Source organism: Globicephala melas, chromosome 9 (assembly GCF_963455315.2).
Source record: "Globicephala melas chromosome 9, mGloMel1.2, whole genome shotgun sequence".
Lineage (NCBI taxonomy): Eukaryota > Metazoa > Chordata > Mammalia > Artiodactyla > Delphinidae > Globicephala > Globicephala melas.
In genome coordinates this window covers 28,983,615-29,003,009 of record NC_083322.1, presented here as the reverse complement: position 1 = coordinate 29,003,009, position 19,395 = coordinate 28,983,615, and the positions used below count along the sequence as shown (strand labels likewise).

Genomic DNA, 19,395 nt, shown 5'->3' with positions numbered 1-19,395 from the left:
TTCAAAGTGAGAGTGCATGGGACAGGGTAGACCCTTGATACCTAAGGCCTGATGGCTATTACCTGGATGAGTTCTCTCCCAACTCCCAATCAACAACATCATTTCTCCTTGTTCTTTTGAACTATTTGCTATCTTCCAGCATCTTGAGATACATCAAGCAAACAGAGAAGCTCTAGGACAAGAGCTCAGTTAACTTGAGTTCAGTTGTCTGGATCCTTTTGTTTGGCAGAGAGGTTTCCCTTCCAGCAACAGGACAACTATAGAGGGACCAATAGCTTAGACAGCACAGGACTTGTCAAATGGAAAAGGACTTGATTAGTGCAGAGTAAAATTTCATTCCTAATTGTCATAGATATTCTTCCTCATCAACTTTTTTTTTCCTGTATAATTCTTCTTTGAAAGCATTATGCTCTCAAGTGAGAAATTCTAGGAAATTTTTAAAAGATAGAATTTGGAGGCATTGGATATTTTCTAGCTTTTTGAAGCCACTAATAACGCAGTAACTGACTTGTGAGGTCTGGCATAAATAGTTACTTGAAGGAACATTTATCTTAGTATTGATCAACAAAAGATGCCATGTGTACAGCAATTGCTTCATTTTCTAAACCGGATTTCCATCCAAAATGGAAACGTTTCCCAGGTAGTACCAATTCTTTTATATATTACTTAGTGTTCTTTTTCTGTTTTTTTTTCTTGAGATAGATATTTCTATATTGTTTCTGAAGTAATGTGTTTACTACCCTATCATTAGCTAGTTATTCATTCATGCATTTAACAAATATTTCTAAAGCATCAGTTATATGCAAGGTAAGCTGATACAAATTTATGTAAATAGATCAAAAAGAATAAGGGGGCTTCCTTGGTGGCGCAGTGGTTAAGAGTCCGCCTGCCGATGCAGGGGACACGGGTTCGTGCCCCGGTCCGAGAAGATCCCACATGCCTCAGAGCGGCTGGGCCCGTGAGCCATGGCCGCTGAGCCTGCGCGTCCGGAGCCTGTGGTCCGCAACGGGAGAGGCCACAACAGTGAGAGGCCCGTGTACCGCAAAAAACAAAAAAAAAGTAAGGGAAAATAAACCCATATATAGCCACATAAATGTTAATTTTTAAGTATTCAATTACTTATGCAAGAATGTACTCTGCTGAGATTATTTTGGCAAGTAACTATGATTTATTGACAAAGAACTTTGTTCTTGGTGAAATAGATGAAATATCATTTCTTTAGTCTGTGTTATACTCTGTATTTTAGAGTCAACTCTGTCTATAACTAGAACACAAATTCCTTTTAGACTAAACCTATCTTAAATTTTTAATTAAATTTTATTTTCTACCTAACATAACTTTTTCTTTGTAAGAAAACTTATAAGAGCATTTTTAAAATTTATTTATTTAAGTTATTTATTTTTGGCTGCGTTGGGTCTTCGTTGCTGCGTGCGGGCTTTTCTCTAGTTGCGGCGAGCGGAGGCTACTCTTCGTTGTGGTGGGCAGGCTTCTCATTGCAGTGGCTTCTCTTGTTGCGGAGCATGGGCTGTAGAGCGCAGGCTCAGCGGCCATGGCTCACGGGCTTAGTTGCTCCACGGCATGTGGGATCTTCCCAGACCAGGGCTCGAACCCATGTCCTCTGCATTGGCAGGCGGATTCTTAACCACTGCACCACCAGGGAAGCCCCTTAAGAGCGTTTTTGGTTTTCAAGATCTATGAAAATAATGGTAATACGGAGGCCCAGAACAAAATGTTCGATGTTTTGACTTCATATCGTTATAACTCTCTCATCTCTTAAAAGACTTTATAATTTTCTTTCCTCCAAATCTCCAATTAAGATTTTATAAATTTATAAAATTAGTGATTTGAAACATTCTAATTTTAGTCTTTTAAAGGAATTTTATGATATAACTTAAGATAATTGGATTTTCCCTAGGATACAATATTAAAGTGTTATTTCTGCTTAATTAGAAAAGGTGAATTTTAGTTACTTTGAATATATGCTTTTAAGTATATTCAGAATCATTGTTACTTGTGTTTTAGGATTTAAATAATTACATTCTTTAATCTGAAGAAGTAAATGTTGCCTTTAAAAATCTGATAAGGAATTGTTTGTTTTTCCATACTCTTTTGCTGTTAGGTGATTTGGGCTCTTGGGATCTGCTCGTTTGCCTGTCTTCTGGGAAAGCTGGTGGAAAACCTTGCATATCCAAGGAAGACATGTGCCAGTTAGGTTTGCATCAAAAGGTAAACATTCTTTTTCAAAATGTGCACAGGTTTTATCAGATCTATGAACATTAACACCAGTACTTCCTGGTCCATAATGTTGAAAAAAAAAAAAGTATTGAAAAACTGGAACTGTTGAATCTTTGGAGAAAGTTTCAATGGCCATGCCTTATACACTTTACCATAAATTTTCACCATTTGGGTTTGATAAGATCCCCTTCAACTTCGGCTGCTGCCAATAAGGATCCAGTTTTAGCTAGTGGGACCCAAAACTTGACCTTGAAATACATAGCCCATGGAGTGTTGCTTACCCTGGCCACCTGTTCATCCAAAGTAGTAAAAATTTTATTTACTAGATCCCTATTTTGACTTTTCAAACTTAAATTGATATCCAGAATTATAGCAAATATATATAGTTTTTGTTAACTTTTAAAATTGACATCCTATATCTACTATCGTGTGTAAACTTTTATAAATGCTTCTAGAAAAATTAACTAAAAATTATCAGATGCCTACAATGTGCTAGTGACTGTGCTGGAAAATTTGCATATGCTCTGTTTTTGGTAACTTTAACAAATCTGTGAGAAAAGTGTCAAAGCCAATAGCTATTTTTCAATGGTAAAAGAGTGCTATAGTAGCTACTGTGATCATTTGATATTTCTGCAATTGACAGTTGTGATCACTCCTTCTTCCTTCTAACTCTTTCCTTCCTTGACCTTTAGACTGAGCACATTCTTTCGCTTCTTCTTGTACATCTTTGGCCATCCTTTCTGTGTCCTTCAGAGCCACCTTTTCTCTGTCCGTTCTTTAAATGCCTCTGTTCCCCAGCACCACCCCTAACGTTTCACCTACCATTTGTAATTGATGACTCCCAAATCTACATCTAAAGTTCAAAGCAGTTTCCCATGCTTCAGGCTTGCGTGTGTAACTACCCACTGAGCATCTCCACTTAGATGTCACATAGGACCTCAGACTCAATGTAGAGAAAATGAATTCATTATTTTCCCTGGTAAACTCACTTCTGTGCTTGCATTTAGAAGCTCTGCAGAATTGCTCTGCTGGTCATGAGCGTGATTAACCACTCTGTCACTTCCTAAGATAGAAATCTGGCCTTCACCTTTGAGCCCTTCCTCTCTCTTGTCATCTGCATTCTATCAATCATGAATACTAAGGAATTTAACTTCTAAATAGTTCTCAAATATCTTACCTACTCTCCATTCTTACTACCTTTATCCTGGTCAGACAGGCACCATGTATAACCAGGACAATTGCTGAATCCTCCTCACTGATTTTTCTGAAGCAAGTGTTTTGCTCCTGAAATCCATCGGGCTCTCAGTTATCAGAGTGAAAAATAGAAAATGCTGAATTAACCTGGTTACTCCTGTGCTTAAAATCTTGCATGGCTTCCCATCAGCTACAGGATAAAGTCGACAATATTTGCTGTGTGTATCAGTCAACCTCCCAGCAGGAAACAAATGCCATACTCCAAAGGATTTAACTGAAGAGAAACTAATGAAAGAGCTATTTACAGAGCTTTTGGCAGGATAAGAGAAACAAAAAAGATTAGAGGCACCCAGGGACCAGCAACATCATAAGGTTTTACCACCCTTGGTCTGAAGAAGGGTGTGTACAATAGAAGGAATTGTATAGCAAAACCAACTAAGAGCCAGAGCCAAGAAAGAGGGATCTGTGGAAAGGAGCTATAAACATAGGGGAACGTAGCCATTGCCAAATCATAGCCCTGCAGAGAGGAAGCCAGGAAGATAAGTATTCAGCCTCTCTCTACTCCCACCTTCCAATCTCTTGCCAAGGCCTCCTCCTGAGAACAATTCTAAGTGCTTACATATTTGTTTATATACGTTCTTTACATATGAAGAGACTGAAGCACAGAGAGATTAAGAAAATTACTTAAGTCCTCCTAGCTAATAAATGAAGCATCTAGGATTCAAACTCTGGAAGTCTGACTTTAAATTCTGTGTTCTTAACCATATCACTATAGAGCCTTTCTAAATAAATATTTAGCTGCTGCACTTAAAACCTATTCTAATGAATATTCTTAAAGAATACACAAATTCTAAATGATACATTTAGATAACTGTCACTTTGGAGCATGAATAATTTGAAGTTTTGTGAAACGTGACTTATTTATGTAAACATAAATATTCAAAACAGAAGTTGCTTCAGATTTGTTGGGTACGTGTTAGGATTGTTAATGACCTTAGAATGAACAAAGAAAGGGCACCTGCTCAGATGAGGATTACTCACCTCTTCAGAGCTTTGGAATTTAAGTGCTTAATGAAAATGATCTTAAGGTCTGTTATAGATGATGAATGACCAGGAGTCTCTCTAGCCAGGAGGAAAGTAACAGGAATTTAAAACTGTATTGGTCTGTGTGATGCTGAGTGAAGCAAGGTCCAGTATTTGGGGTGACACTAAGTTTAGTAAGTGGAGCTCTGTCTCACCTCTAACAGGTCCTGGTATTTCAGGAGCAGAGAAATTCGTTTCTAGTTCTGAATGTGTGTAGGATTAGCAGTCCCTGAATCTGGGATGCTGTTTTTAGTACTTGGAGCACTGAGAACTACTGAAATGGCTCTTATTTTACAGTGTGCTAGGACATTTTCAGGTGACCGTGATGGAGTGATAATTACCTGGGAGAGACATGGATGATAATAAGACTTTTTTCTTTGATTAGCTGGTTCCCTTCTTGCCATTAATTCTCTTCATTATGGATGACACTGAACAGCTTTCAGAGAAGGTCTGATTTTTGATAAAAGATATGAACATCTGTACAGATCTAATGAAGAAAAAGGACAGTTCCCTAAGATACAGTGTGACATGTGTGTCACTCTCAATGTTCATGAGTGACCAAAAAAAATTTTTTTCCCTGGGTGCTTTCTTACACTTTATATAAATAGCTCATCTCACATGTCTACTTTCCTTAATGAGTTAATGGTATTACTGTAGTTTTAGTTTTTTTGAGTTATAAATACTTTCTGAATGTTTATAATTAACATCATACTGTTGCTCTTATTAATGAAATATGTCTCAAAATAAGAATGATTTTTTTTTTTTACTTTTGCTTCCGACGGTATGTAATGAAAACAATTTAGATTACCACAGAGTAGGATTGAAATATTTTTAAATGCACACTTCCTTTCTCCCAGTTTGATCTCAGAAATATTCTAGGGCCCAAATGTCATTATCATTTTTTTATATGCATTCTAATCCTTTCAAAGATACAGAAGCTTCTGTGCCAAGAAAAACAGCTGTCTATATAAAATATACATACGCACACTTGCACACACACACACACACACACACACACACACACACACATAAAGCATTCAAACTCAGTACAAAATCGGTATATATTAAAAATGACTGTTGGGGTGGTAATGATGTGTCAGTGTAGCTTCATCAGTTGTAACAGATGTACCAGTCTGGGGGAGATGTTGATAATGGGGGAGGCTGTGTGTGGGTCGGGGGGAGTGGGTATATGGGAAATCTCTGTACCTTCTGTTCAATTTTGCTGTGAACTTAAATTATATTAAAAATAATTATTGCAGTATTAAGCTGGAGGAGCTCATCGTATAGAAGTCAGCTAATCCCAGTGAAAACTTCTTTATGTTCCACTTGATAATGATGCAAATCTTATATATTTTATGATGTACATAAAAATAATAAAAAGCACTAGGATATTGAAGAACATTATTAGGTTTAACAATTAAAAAGTTAATTAAGAAAGTTAATATGTGTAATAAAGTTGATTTAGCACAGCTGTAGGACCCATAGCCTTGTATGTGTTTATTTTTTTGTGCCAAGTTATTTAGTTTAACTGCTTAGCTTGGTGCTCAGTTCCAGAGTAGAACAGAGACGATATTTCTAGTGTCACGTGTCACCATGGTCGGGTCATCTTCTTCTACTCTGTGAATTCCAAAGATGTGCTTTGGAGGAAAGAGCAGTGGAAGAGGTTATTGGGTAGGGGATGGGAAAGTGAGAGCAGTTGCTTCCTTTGGCTTGACTCTGGTTTTTTGAAGCAAATGCTTTGTTGACCCTGAGTCAGTTCATCGTTGTGACCCAAGGTCTCATGTGAAAAGTCATCTCTGATATGACACAACAACTACCCTTGTATCTGAAATCTGTGCAAGCTGCACTCTGTCTTTGCAGCATTTACACACATTCTTCTGGCCCGTTAGTTCAGTTACTGTTATCCATTTAACCAGGGCTGTGCTAGTCCTTTCAGTTTGTAGAGGTCAGGACGGCATAAAAGGGATGCTCTAAACGTCTGCAAGGCCGGCACATTTACTCTGAGCCCTTCAAGAAGTGGGAGAAGGTTTTCAATAGGACCTGTGTCCATACACAGCCTTCACTACTACTTACCTAATGCTGCTGCTTTTTCTTGGCCCTTCTATCGTTAAAGCTTCTATTTAGTCAATAGCAACTGAGTGATTTTTTTCCTTAAGTGGAGGAAAATGGTTCAAGTTTATTGACTTTTAAACCTTTTCACAATCTAATTTAGAAAGGTTCTTTGTGTGTTAACAATAACAGCAAAACCCCCAAGCCTCTAGGATGGGTTCCCCAGACCTTTGCAGTCATGCTCTGTCCCTCCCTCCAGCCAGTCTTAGGCTGAACTGAAAACTTCAGGACTTTATGAAAGCCCTTCTTCTTTTCCTACATTTAGACTCTAAAATTGATCACTTTTGAATTTGAGAAATGTAGACATCCCTAAAATCTAAAGTGTACTATACACTTTTCTCAATTCTCATATTCACAAGAGCGGATTCTGCTGAAGCCTGGGCTTTATTTATGCATGACCTGGGCTGAAGTTTACAGTTTGCTGAATAAACGGATAGAGTTAACAAAATTGCAAGGGTTAGAGAACTTTTAAATGATGAACTGTTTCAAAGCACTTTAAATGAATCCTTTTTTAAAAACTACAGCTTATGACTGAATTATTGAATTGATCAAAGCTTAGAGCGGAAGTGGTATTTAGAGACCCAAGGCTCTATTTTACAAATGGAGAAAATGAAAAGAAGTAAAGTGACGGGCTCAAGGTTCTGATTTTGTTACATGCCAGAAGTGGGACTACAGCCCATGTCTCTGGTTCCCTCTCTTTTCTCCAGCTGCAGCTGAGTTCTTTTTATCCAGTCAGGCCAGCCAGCCACAGTAAAGAAACTCTAATACGTTTTTAGGGTAGAGTGAATTAATTTGAAAGTAATCAATAATTGCTCAAAAATGAATCTGATTTTCAAGCTGATTTACACTGACTCTTTCTGTTGGTTTTAACGAGGCATTACCATGTTTGGCATTATTTGGGGGATTTAGCTGAGAATAGCTAATCTGTCAATTCAGAAGAGGAGGGAATTAAGCTTGCTTGTATCTTTTCTTTAAAAATTAAAAGATATGTTTGAGTTTATGACAATATTTATGAAGCTTTCTAAGAACAAATTTTTGTTAAAATATAGTTTTGTGGTGACTGGGTTTTATACTCGAAAGCAGTAAATACCCTTCAGTATGAAGTGAAAACTATAAATGCTAACAGGTTTAGCATTGAATTACCACTAGATGTCCGTGATTCAAATCATTGAGGGCCTTTGGAACTTGGGCGTGTAGTTGACTTTGAGGAATGTTTAGTACTATTTTTTGCCAAAGCAAAATGTGCAACTATCAAGTTAGTAGTGTTACTCTACTTGCCATAATGACATAAATTTTTTTCTAGCAAATTTCATGGCTTTGAAATATATCAAGGTTTTAACAAGTATTCCCCAATATTTTGAAGATTTCTAAGGGTACGTTTTTATTTTATGTTATCAAATAAACCACTCTATTATTTTGGATTTTAATGTTGACTTACAGAGATTTGAAAGTAGGAGGTGGGTGGTGTAGACAGTGCTTCACATCTGTACCCTGTAGGCTGTTTGTATTTTCTTTGCTTTAGCAGAGAATGCCTAACTCACTAGAATCGTTTTTATTCCTTTCAGGTAAACATATTACCAGAAATACAACATCAGCTTTGCAGAAGGGAAGGATTATGTCAACTAATTAGAAGATTTCCAGGTAATCTTTCATTTGCCTCCTTATGCATAAACCTGTGAGATATATAGGATTCCTCAGCAGACACCGACTAAGGAGCTCTCAGATCAGCATACTAAACTCCTTTGTTTATCAATTCCACTATCACCAATCTTCCAGAATCCACAAGGTTTTGCCAATGGGAGGACCTTGATAATAAGGAATAACACAAAACACTGATATTCTTTCTTTTAGATTTGCCTTCTAACTTTCTAGATGAATATTCCTTTTCTTCCTATGTATTTATTTTCAAAATAATTGCTGCTTCATATTTAAAACAATTATTATAGTACTTCTTAATTATACAAAACTTGAGGTTTTAAAAAAATGTATTTCTTTATGTTAAGTGATTCTGATCTTAACAATTTCGTTTCTTCTTTCTGAAGTGCTCTCAATTTGTCTTGACAACTTTAGAAATTTGGGACAAAAATTACCATCTCACTTCCTCGTAGAATCCCAGAGTGTAAAAAACACATCAGATGGCATGAGTCTTCATAGATGAAATTATAGCCTACTTGAAAACCCATCAGTGAAAGAGTTCCTCACATTTCTAGTTTAAAACCCACTTAATGTTTAATAGTTATGCCCCTAGAAAGTATTGCACTATATAATTAAAATTTAAATCCACATAATTTAAATTATGTTTTTAAAAATTAATTTGTGTCTGAGTTGAATCAGAAAATTGGTATCTTAACCCATCAGCTTTTCCATGGGGTTTCTGCTTCTACATCAAACATTAACCACATTGGCATATCCCATTATAAAGACTACAGTCTTCTATTGTCATTTACCAAGGATTAAAATAAAATAAATATAAATCAGCAATTAATCTTTCAATTTAAGATACTTGTTTAAAATAAATAATAGCTGTATAAACCTGGTTCTGCAGTTATCATTTTATATGACAGGTGTATCTGACTCCCTAATCTCTTTGTTTTGTTTTTGTACACTTTAGCTGGATAGCTTTTTATTTTATAAAAAAAATAAGTAAAGTTTTCGTGAGAAGCAAGTAAAATATTCCCATTAATGCATTATTAATAAGTATCTAGAAATCCTTTAATTAAGGCAATTTGAAAAACATTTGTTTATGTTTTGACCAGAATTAACATACTTTTAAAGTATGTTTTTCTTTCTTGCTGTTTACATTTCAAAATGATTGATTAGCACTGGAGTTAGCAGAATAGAATCATAATAATGAAAATCTGTTTGTAGCCAGAAATGGATTACCAGTTTAAAAAAATTCCCCAAACAACTCTTACCTAAGTTTATATTTTGCTTCCATAAAGTTAAAAAGTTTTTTTTCTGTCTTTTTCCTTTAAACATTTTTTTTTCTCAAGAACATCTGTAAGTTCCAGACACATGTAGTCCTTTCCCCACTCTGTCTAGTTTGTAATTTTCTATTTATCTCTGTGACTAACAAGGTAATTTCATGGAATATACAGCCTTTTTAATCGAATTATTTCTCCTGTAATGTTATCTTTCTGTAGCTGAAGATAATTTTCTTAGATGTGTAGCTTTGAAGCAATATGTCTACAACATTGTTTTCTGATATAAGCTTTATAAACAATAGCTTATGTTAGAGACTCTGGCTATGAATATACAGTATACACTATAAAATCAGTATTCACAAGATTAAAAAACACGTTATTTGTTGTGAATGCTGAATATTTAATATTGAATACAGATTAGATAGCATCATGCCGGTACCTAAAGTTATTTTAAAAAGTAAGGTGTTATTAAAAAGATAGTAAAACTAAACATAATACTATATACTTTAGCCATTTTATTTAAAGCCTAAGTGGCCCATACTGTTTTGAGCTGTGTTTCATTTAAAGACAGGCAAAACACAAATTTTGAAACCATAGATTTTTAGCTCCACCGCCTATTAGCTGTGTGAGTTAAATTTGGGGTTTGTTGGTTTTTGTTTTTGTTTTTTAATCTATATAGTGAGTAGAGTGAGACCCATTTCACAGATTTAATTTAAAAAATAAAGTGTAGCTACAGGTATGTCTATGTGTGTGTATAATTTTATTTGAAGAATGAAGCATATTACAATATATATGTATTATGTACCTCCAAAATGGTAACTGGATGATCCTAGATTTGAAAAGTCCATCAACAGGCCTTTCAATATTTTCTCTCTACATATGATTGATTATCACTACAGTTTTATGTTTCTGTCAAAAACTGTGAGGAGTCTGAGATTCCACCTACTTCCAAGCTCACAAGTCTGCCTGCCACAGTTTCCTGGGAGCTGGCAGAAGACAGGAGACTCCTGGGTCAGAGACAAATCACTTTATTGTTTGTAGCAATAGCAGCAGACAGATTATCAGCATTGACACTGGTTCACTGAATCCCAGCTCCCGCAGGGCAAGTGAAGAGGGCTAGGAGGTGACACTTGTATACTAAGTGGTTTGCATTTCCAGAGCAGAACTCTGACCTTAGGGAGTTTGAATGTTCCTAATGGTCAGTGAGTATGCCTGCCCTTTGCCTCAGAGAGAGACATTATTTTTGTTATACTGGACAGAAACTTCTCTTTGCTCTGGAGTGAGACACCATCCCTATCTTTCAAGGTTATCTGCTGCATAAATATCTTTGAAAAGATAGTTCAGAACAGATTGTCAGTGCCTCTGTTTGCAAACGATGCAAAAATGTGAAAGATTCATGGAGAAGTATCTCCTAACCATTTCAGAGAAGAATACCTGACAGGTTTTAGCTCTGAAGCTTAAACAATGTATAATTCAGAGCAAGATTTAAAGCCTGGTTGTGCTTCAGTTTTTTTATCTATAAAAATAAGACATTTGGCAGTGATCGATAATGGTGAGATTTCATGATTCCACCGTGCCTTTTTCCCATACAGACGCGCTCTCCCAGGCTTTATCTTGAGCAGTAGGTAGAGACAAGGATGCTATGAATGGAGGGATGATCATCCTGATAAATCTGAGTGGGACCTTGCAAGTGTGGCAGGACAAGCAGAGTTTGGGCCAGATATATATGGGAGCGTTTGAAGACAGAGTGTCAGACTAAGACAGTCTGTTCCGTTCCCCAACCACACAGAGTGTACCTGCCATTAAACTTGGGACTCACATTGAAAGGCACAAATCCATGGAATTTTTACTGGCTAGCACAAAGGTTTATTTTTATCTTGCCATTTAATGCTTTGGTGTTTGAAATCAAATGTTTTCATTGGCCCAAACTTTCTGCTAATGGTTTTTGTTGCTTTTCATTGTTTGTTTTTTTTTGATAAAAAGTTTTTTTCCCCTATATTTGAAATATAAGTACAAAACAGAACATCACAGAAACTGTTTTACTTGGGTTGTTGTTTTTGTTCTCCTTTATGATATCCAAGAAGCCCTGGTTAGGAGTGTGCCAAAGTTTTGGCTATTTCTCATTCTTTCCAGTAGTTTTATCTTAGTTCTGAGCACTGGCTTTTACATGAAATTTGAAATGTACCCAGACTCGTACTCAAAGATAGCATTTTGAACATTTTAGGATCTCTGGCCTCATCTTTTTAGTAATGTGAGTAACATAAAAAATGAAAAGGAAAATGATAAATAGAATTTACACATTCTGTTGTATCGAAACAAGTGTAGACTTTAAAAAATTATAGATATTTACTACCAAATATAAAATATATCTTTAAATAACATAATTGAACTTATTTTAAAATATTGACCAATAATAGCTTTCATCTCACATGGAACTGATGATTGTTTTTAAAATTCTAGGTCTAAAAAATTCTGTTTATCATATGATATCAGTGAAGTATTGTCAGGGAAGCAAATAGCCTAGCTTGAATTTAAACAAAGCAACATGGAAATTGTCAATGCTTAATACCATTTGAGGATTTTTATTGATTTCATTTTTTCCTCTCCTCTGCTGTAAGGAATGTACTCCTTCAAACAAGAATGTGAGAAATGAGATTCCCAGTGTTAAAGGAAACTAGGGACTTACCTCTACGAGGCAATCAGGCAAACTTTCACAGAAGACCAGAGTTTGCTTTTCTCTGTGCTCTCAAATGCTGACACCCCCTCTATGTGTCTTCTGAATGCTCCTTCATGTTTATATCTTTCCAAAGTCTTCCACCTCGGTCCCACACGTGATTATATCCTTTGTGCAAAACATTCTTTCCGCAAGTAAAACTCTCATCTTTTTAGTATGACTGACTTCAGCTAGGTAATAGCAGCAAGTAAGTTGATGGAACTAATTCAGACTAAATTACACCCTCACCCCAGTCATAAGCCTCTTAGATGTATTTGCATTTTTATAAAAGAAGCTTGCAAACCCAATGAATTTCTAATTGGTAGAATTTCTGGAAGCGCATTCAAATTCCCACTCAGTTCATCCAGTCCATTATCGAGACTATAGCCAGAGTGATCTTTTCCTCCATCTCTTTCAGAAATAAAACAAGTCTATTGGGCAGTTTGTCTACGGACTAAACAGTGAGGCCCAGGTAACTAGCCATCTGATGCTCTGACTCGAGCTGGGGATAGATTTTTAACTAGATCAGAAGTCACACACCCAAATGTTAACAAGAGCCTGGCATGTGACGTAAAGAATTCGTAACAAATACAGAAGCTTGAGAGACCAAATAACCCGCACATTTTCAGTATTTGGCTTGTCATCAAATGTATAGACTTATTAACATAAGTCATTTGGACTCCAAGAAGAGAAGAGGAGTTGGAGACATAGGAAAGTACAAGGCAGTATGACGTGGCATCACCCAGATATACCTCAGCAGAGTGGCATTGCTGGAAACATAAAGTTCCCTCATGTTTCTCATCCCTGTTGAATTCAGTTACCACTAAGATTCAGATCCCATCTGGTGGCCTGGTCCTTCTCCTTCTACCTCTTTATTCCCGTACTTCTCTCCACTCCTTCCTCTTCGCACATGTTTGCATTTCTCTAAACCCTTCGTAACTCCACCTTCCATTTTCCTCACAAAGTGGTAACTGTTAATCCCTAAGAACAATGAAGCTGGGTGTTCTACTAAAACCTTAATCTCTGGAGTTGGGAGGGATTTGTTGGTGTCTCTCTGCCAGTCCTCCTTACTCCCATCTCTCAACATCCTGATCATTCAGAATATTCAATAAGAAAATCATCACCTTGGTTAACTTCTTCTGGAGACTTCAGATCTGCTATCATTCTTACCACTTTTGATGTCCACACCAATCACCCTTTCATCATCACAGCTCTTTGATCTCATCAAATCCATGACCTTCCTTTCTCTGCACCTTCTGCCTCCCGCCTGTGTAGCCTTGCTGATTAGTAACTTGCATCACAGACAACTACATCCATCTTTGAGACGTTAAACTAATTTACCACTTTATAATCACTGTCTTTCTGGCTTTTTCACTCCTTCAATGCCTCTGAGCCTAGAATCTCAGATGTCACTTTCAGTACTTTTAATTCTGCTACTTTCTCCAAGGCCCTCAGCCATATTTGGCCATTAGAGAGCATGAATAGTGGTCAGTGGAGGTAGATTCTGTTTATCAAGCGTGATTCTGTTTTCAGGCATGAAAGGTCATAGAAATGTTCTTCTCTTTCTTTCCTGTATCCTGTTAAGTTTTTTGGCCACCCATGAGAAGGAAAATAGAAATCAGATTTTAAAAATGATCAAACATGCATTTTTAAATTCCTTTTCCCTTTCCCTTTTATTATGCTAGTGAGCCACATTCAATATGAAAAGAATAGAAAATACAGATAAGCAAAAAGCAAGAAAAAATGTAAATTTAGTGAAAGTACATAATTTTCCATACTTCTCCTGTTCATGAACAATTTTTACATACTAGAGTACCATGCAATTCAAGTGTGAGCAAATCGTGGCATGTTTATCTGTGGAAAACTATGAAGACATTAAAAGTGATGGGAAGTGGGGGTAAAAGTGATGGAGGGACTTCCCTGACGGTCCACTGGTTAAGACTTTGCCTTCCAATGCAAGGGGTGTGGGTTCAGTCCCTGGTCAGGGAGCTAAGATCCCACATGCCTTGCGGCCAAAAAACCAAAACATAAAACAGAAGGAGTATTGTAACAAATTAAATAAAGACTTTAAAAATGGTCCACATCAACAACAACAAAATCTTTTAAAAAAAGTGATGGAGAGCTACATTTATTGGCATAGAAAAATATTCACACTATATTGTTGAGTTAAAAATAAAGAGGAGTAATCCCAATATATATATAATATATATTTTATATTAGTATATATTTTACCTATTCATACAATATCTATGTAAAATATATGTTAATAATATATTTTGTTTTAAAACTATATACTTACATATATCCATATATATATTAATTCATTTAGTCCTCACAATGTCTCCATGAGGGAGATATCATTATTATTCCTATTTATCTCAAGTATAGAGAAATTAAGTAAAATTTTCAGTATCACACATCTAACAAATGGTATCTTCACATAGTCAGTATGAGTCTGGAGTCTGCTTTCTTAACCACGTCACTCCTCCAAACTCCTCCGGGTGGCATTCACGGCCTGCCACAGGCTGAGGTCCCTACATTTCTCCCTGGTCTCCTGTTGTCCCCCAACCTAACTCTCTGCTCAAGCCAAGTCCCGCCCTTCACTGTCCCTTCAACACCAGGCTTACTGCCTGCTCCTTTTCCTGCCTTCACCCTAATGACCTTATTTAGCTTAACCATCTCTTTAAAGATGTTTTCTCCAAATACAGTCACATTCTGAGGTACTGGCGGTTAGGCCTTCAACATGAATTTTGAGGATTCAGCCCATAACAGCCAAGAAAGAGGCAGGGAACTGTGATTGGCAGTTCACCAGATCCATATGGTGAGAGGAGAACAGATCCCCAAAGGAAGAAAGATACTGGATACATAAAAACAATGGATGTCTATTATTATAGGGTTTTTTTGTTTGGTTGGTTTTTTTTTGCGGTACGCGGGCCTCTCACTGCTGTGGCCTCTCCCATCGCGGGGCACAGGCTCTGGACGCGCAGGCTCAGCGGCCATGGCTCACGGGCCCAGCCACTCCACGTCATGTGGGATCTTCCCGGACCGGGGCACGAACCCGTGTCCCCTGCATCGGAAGGCGGACTCTCAACCACTGCGCCACCAGGGAAGCCCTATTATAGGTTTTTGATAAATATTTACTGATTGTTTATGATAAAGCCCATGGCATTCTTTAGGCAGAACGAATCATTCTGCCTAAATGATTCATTTTAAAGTAAGGGAATATTCATGTTTCCTTCTCTTTGTTACTTTCTGCCATGAACCCCAGTTCTCACATGTTCTCAGACCTTTCTCTGCTCTCCAGAGCTCGCTAATATGAGAAATTAATTCATTCTACTCTACTTCCCTCTCTCAAGTATACCCTTTTTTTCATTCGATATACTTCAACCCCAAATAATAATTTTATGGATAACAATTTTAGACACCATTGCAGACCAGTCAGAATTTCATGGAAACTATTGAATCATGCAAATGCAGCAATCGTCTACTGAGTCTGGCCTATCCAGAAAACTGATCACTGCCTGTGAGCCATAAATCTCTAAATGGACTAATCACAGACACAATCAAATGGAGACTTTGAGAATACGATAGCATCGCCTTGCTTCCTTTCCTTGAAAATGGGAAAAAATATTTGCTGCTTATTATAGCCTGTTAGTCGTAAGCTACTTAATGCTTCTTTCCATTTGGCATATCTTAAGACTAAGAAGCAAACTTGTCGACGTGCCTGGTATATATACTGTGACGTGCTTCCTGCCCGGCCACTGGCAAGACAGGAGGGAGGGTCAGTGGAGGCTGGTAGCACTGGGGTATGAGGGTCAGTGGGAGCTTTGGGAGACTCGCTTTTTCTTTGGGAGAAGCTAGATCGAGCTCAGTGACCCAAAGGTGCTTCTTGCTCTGGTGTTGCTCACGACGTTACACTTTGCACTTTGGGCATCGGGACAGTGTGAAAGGGACAACACGTCCATGTTCCAGTAATGGAAAGGAGCATAATGGCAGCTCCTTGACATCTCGGAAGTTGTGCTCAAGACCGGCTGGCTGAGGGAGCTTATTAATCCCTCTGCTCTTTGGTTAAATGGCCCTGACCTTTTAAACTTGAACTGGTTTGGTGAATCTTTACATTTCTGGTGCACGACTTGTGTACCTCCTGCCATCATGTAGGTATATTTACTTATTTCACTTCGGGAGTTTGTTATCTTGTGCCAAACACTGGGACACGTGAGGGGCGAGATTGCGTAGCACACTTGCAACAATGTGTGTGATTCTGATGATTAAATCTGATTTTCAGCAGACCATAGAGGAAGAAGTGATAAGAGAGGTACTTACTTTTGTTGTCCAAATCTTTCCAGTAAGTCCCCATTTACTTTAAACATAGTAGAGTAGCACTGCGTCTAAATGGCACAAAAACAACTTGTTAAAACATGAACAACTTTAAACAACGAAACTGAGTTCCCTTTGCATTACGTAATAAAACCTCAGTGAACTATACTTGTACTTCATGGATTTGTTTACCCTGTTTGCCCAGCCTGCATCTATTAATCAATAGTTTATTCCTCGCTGTGTGTAGATACGTTCCGTGACTCAGTATGTTGCCCTCTGAAATAAACTCTACCATATTTGTTTGCCTTTTCCTCAACAAAAACATTGCCCAAGCAGTGATTGTGATATTTTCCCCGTATCACTTCTTCCTGAGCCACTGTATTTGCAACAGAAATACTAGCAGAGAATCTGAAATCTTGATAAGATGCCTCCCAAAAACATAACTTGCTTTAAGATAGATGAAAAACCTCTTACAGAAATGGCCAACCTTTTTATTTTAAGCCATCAGGGGCTGCTTTATTTGGGGATTATAAGAGCTAGATTAAGAAGGGGACAAAATGAAATCAAGTTCTAGAAGTTAGCTGCTGAAGTGGTGAAAATTCATCCTGAAACTTACATACTTGCCTTGTTTTGTGAGTAAACTCAATAAGCAAAAGAGAACTATTCTATGATTCTATGATTTTGATTCATTTATTTCTGTATATATATACAGAGACAAAGAGAGACAGACAGAGAGAGACAGAGATTTTGGCATTGGAGGATATAGTATGTTGAACTTCAAGAAAATCTCTTACCCAGTCTCCTTCTGGTGGTAGAGGTAGATACTGAACAACAACAACAAAATTACAAGTGTTATGAAAGAAAAACAATGTTAGTAGGTTTGCAGTGCTCATGGCTTGTTCATTCATTTTCATGGAACTCCAGGGCTGGGAACTGACGTTTGATTTGCAGGATATCATTGATATTAGGAAATGAAAACCCACTAAAGTGATGCATTGGCCCTAAGGCACACAACTTCATAAAGTGTATGTTACATAACACATTTATTAGTGGGAAGATGATACTTGTTGTGACTAGTCTCTTGAAGTTCTCATTGTAACCATAATAATTAATAATATGATTTATTAGGACTGATACATTTTAATAGGCGTTTAGTGTCTTCCAGTCTGATAGATCCTGTTGAAATATATATTGATAAAAACCCAAAATGGGATTTGCAGCAAGCTACAGTGAAATACATTCATTTCCCTAAATAGAATCTTAGAATCCTTCATCTGTAGTTGAAGTTATGATTAGAAAGGATACGTATCTTGGCAGAAGTATAATTAACTGAATGAATGGAGTTGTTTTGGAAGATGCTTTACTCTTTGATGATGGGTTGGGTGTGCTTCTGTCTGGGAGAGATGCATAGACTCTATTATATGGTAAACCCCATTCAAATCCTGTGATTCACTGCTCCGATAACTTTTGGGACGATTTTCTTTAAACTTCTCTTAGCACCACCTAATGGTAAAAATGATATCATAGTCATAGCAGCAGTTACAATCCCAGTGTTGATAGTCATTTCACAAGAAAATGTGTAGCTTATCAAAGGGTCAACTTACCCCTAAATAGACAAAAGTAGGTAATTCAGCCACGTTAACTGAGAAGGCCTTTTGAAGGACTCTCTTGCCTCATCCATTTCTGGGTGGGCTCATAAGTACTGGTAAGAATCCTAGCCTCAGAGGTCAGAAGAATTCTAACCTTCAACCTAGTAGAGGCAGAAGTCAGGAATCCTATGGTCCCCGTATGAGGAGACCTGAATTCTAGTTCCACACAGCTACTAAGTATAGTGACATGACTCTGGGAAAAGTACTTGGTCCATTTGTGCCTCTTTTCTAGACTTGTAAGATAGGAACAATTAGAGTGACCATTCTTTCCTCACAGAGTTGTCATGCAAATGCTTTATAAAAGAATATGTGTTGTAAATCTATAAAAGTAATATTAAGGTATCATTTCTATATTGCTCAGGATATCCATGAGTTGATTCAGAGAGAAAAATTGAATGAGGCGTTCAGTTTTTCAGATTGACATAAAACTGTCACAACAATATATATTGTTCTTCTTTTTGGAGGCATGCTGATATGGAAAGAAAGCATATTGATGCCCAAGTATTTATCTAAAGTTAGAGGTTGAGTATAGAGAGTCATCAAACACGATTAGTAGTAATTTTGTGTTTGTTTTACAAATAGATTGGGGCTTTATGATTTATGCCACAAGGTTATATTATAGATAAATTACCCTCAAATAATAACACATGGTAACATTAATTTTTTACTTATCATGTGTCAGACACTGTGTCAAGCCCTTTATCTACTTACTCTTTTAACCCTCTGTAACCATCTGTGGGGCAGATACTGGTATGCCTTCTTTAGATAGAGGAATGGAAGCTCCAAGAACGTCTGAGCTACACAGCTGGAAAGGAGCAGATCCATATCTCAGGTACCATGCTCTTGTAACAGGCTTGAGCCACTGTACTGTATTTTAAGCCTGTCCCTTATAATGCAAGAAAATAAGAAAGGAGCTATTTAAGAAAGCCTAATACCTGGGCCTAATGAGAAAGGGAACTTGTTTACTATTTATTATTATTATTAATCATCAGTATTATTATTTGATCAACTAAAGTAATTCTTATAATTTCTTATTTATCATAATATTTACATATAAGGAGATATTAAGTGAATTTGCTGCAGGCAGGAGATTGTTTTGCTTTAGTCGTTTTTGTTTGTTTTAGTTTTTTAATAGGGAACTCAGTAACAGATGGGGATTGCCCACCCTGGG

General features: G+C 37.1%; 1 protein-coding gene across 1 annotated transcript in view; it reads left to right on the top strand.

The window, feature by feature from the left end:
• CPED1 (cadherin like and PC-esterase domain containing 1) overlaps nt 1-19,395 on the top strand; it is a 301,545-nt gene that overhangs the window by 65,127 nt on the left and 217,023 nt on the right. The window contains exons 3-4 of the mRNA XM_030857653.2: nt 2,120-2,226; nt 8,187-8,262. Of these exons, the coding sequence (XP_030713513.2) occupies nt 2,120-2,226; nt 8,187-8,262 (183 nt within the window). The remainder of the gene's footprint in view (nt 1-2,119; nt 2,227-8,186; nt 8,263-19,395) is intronic.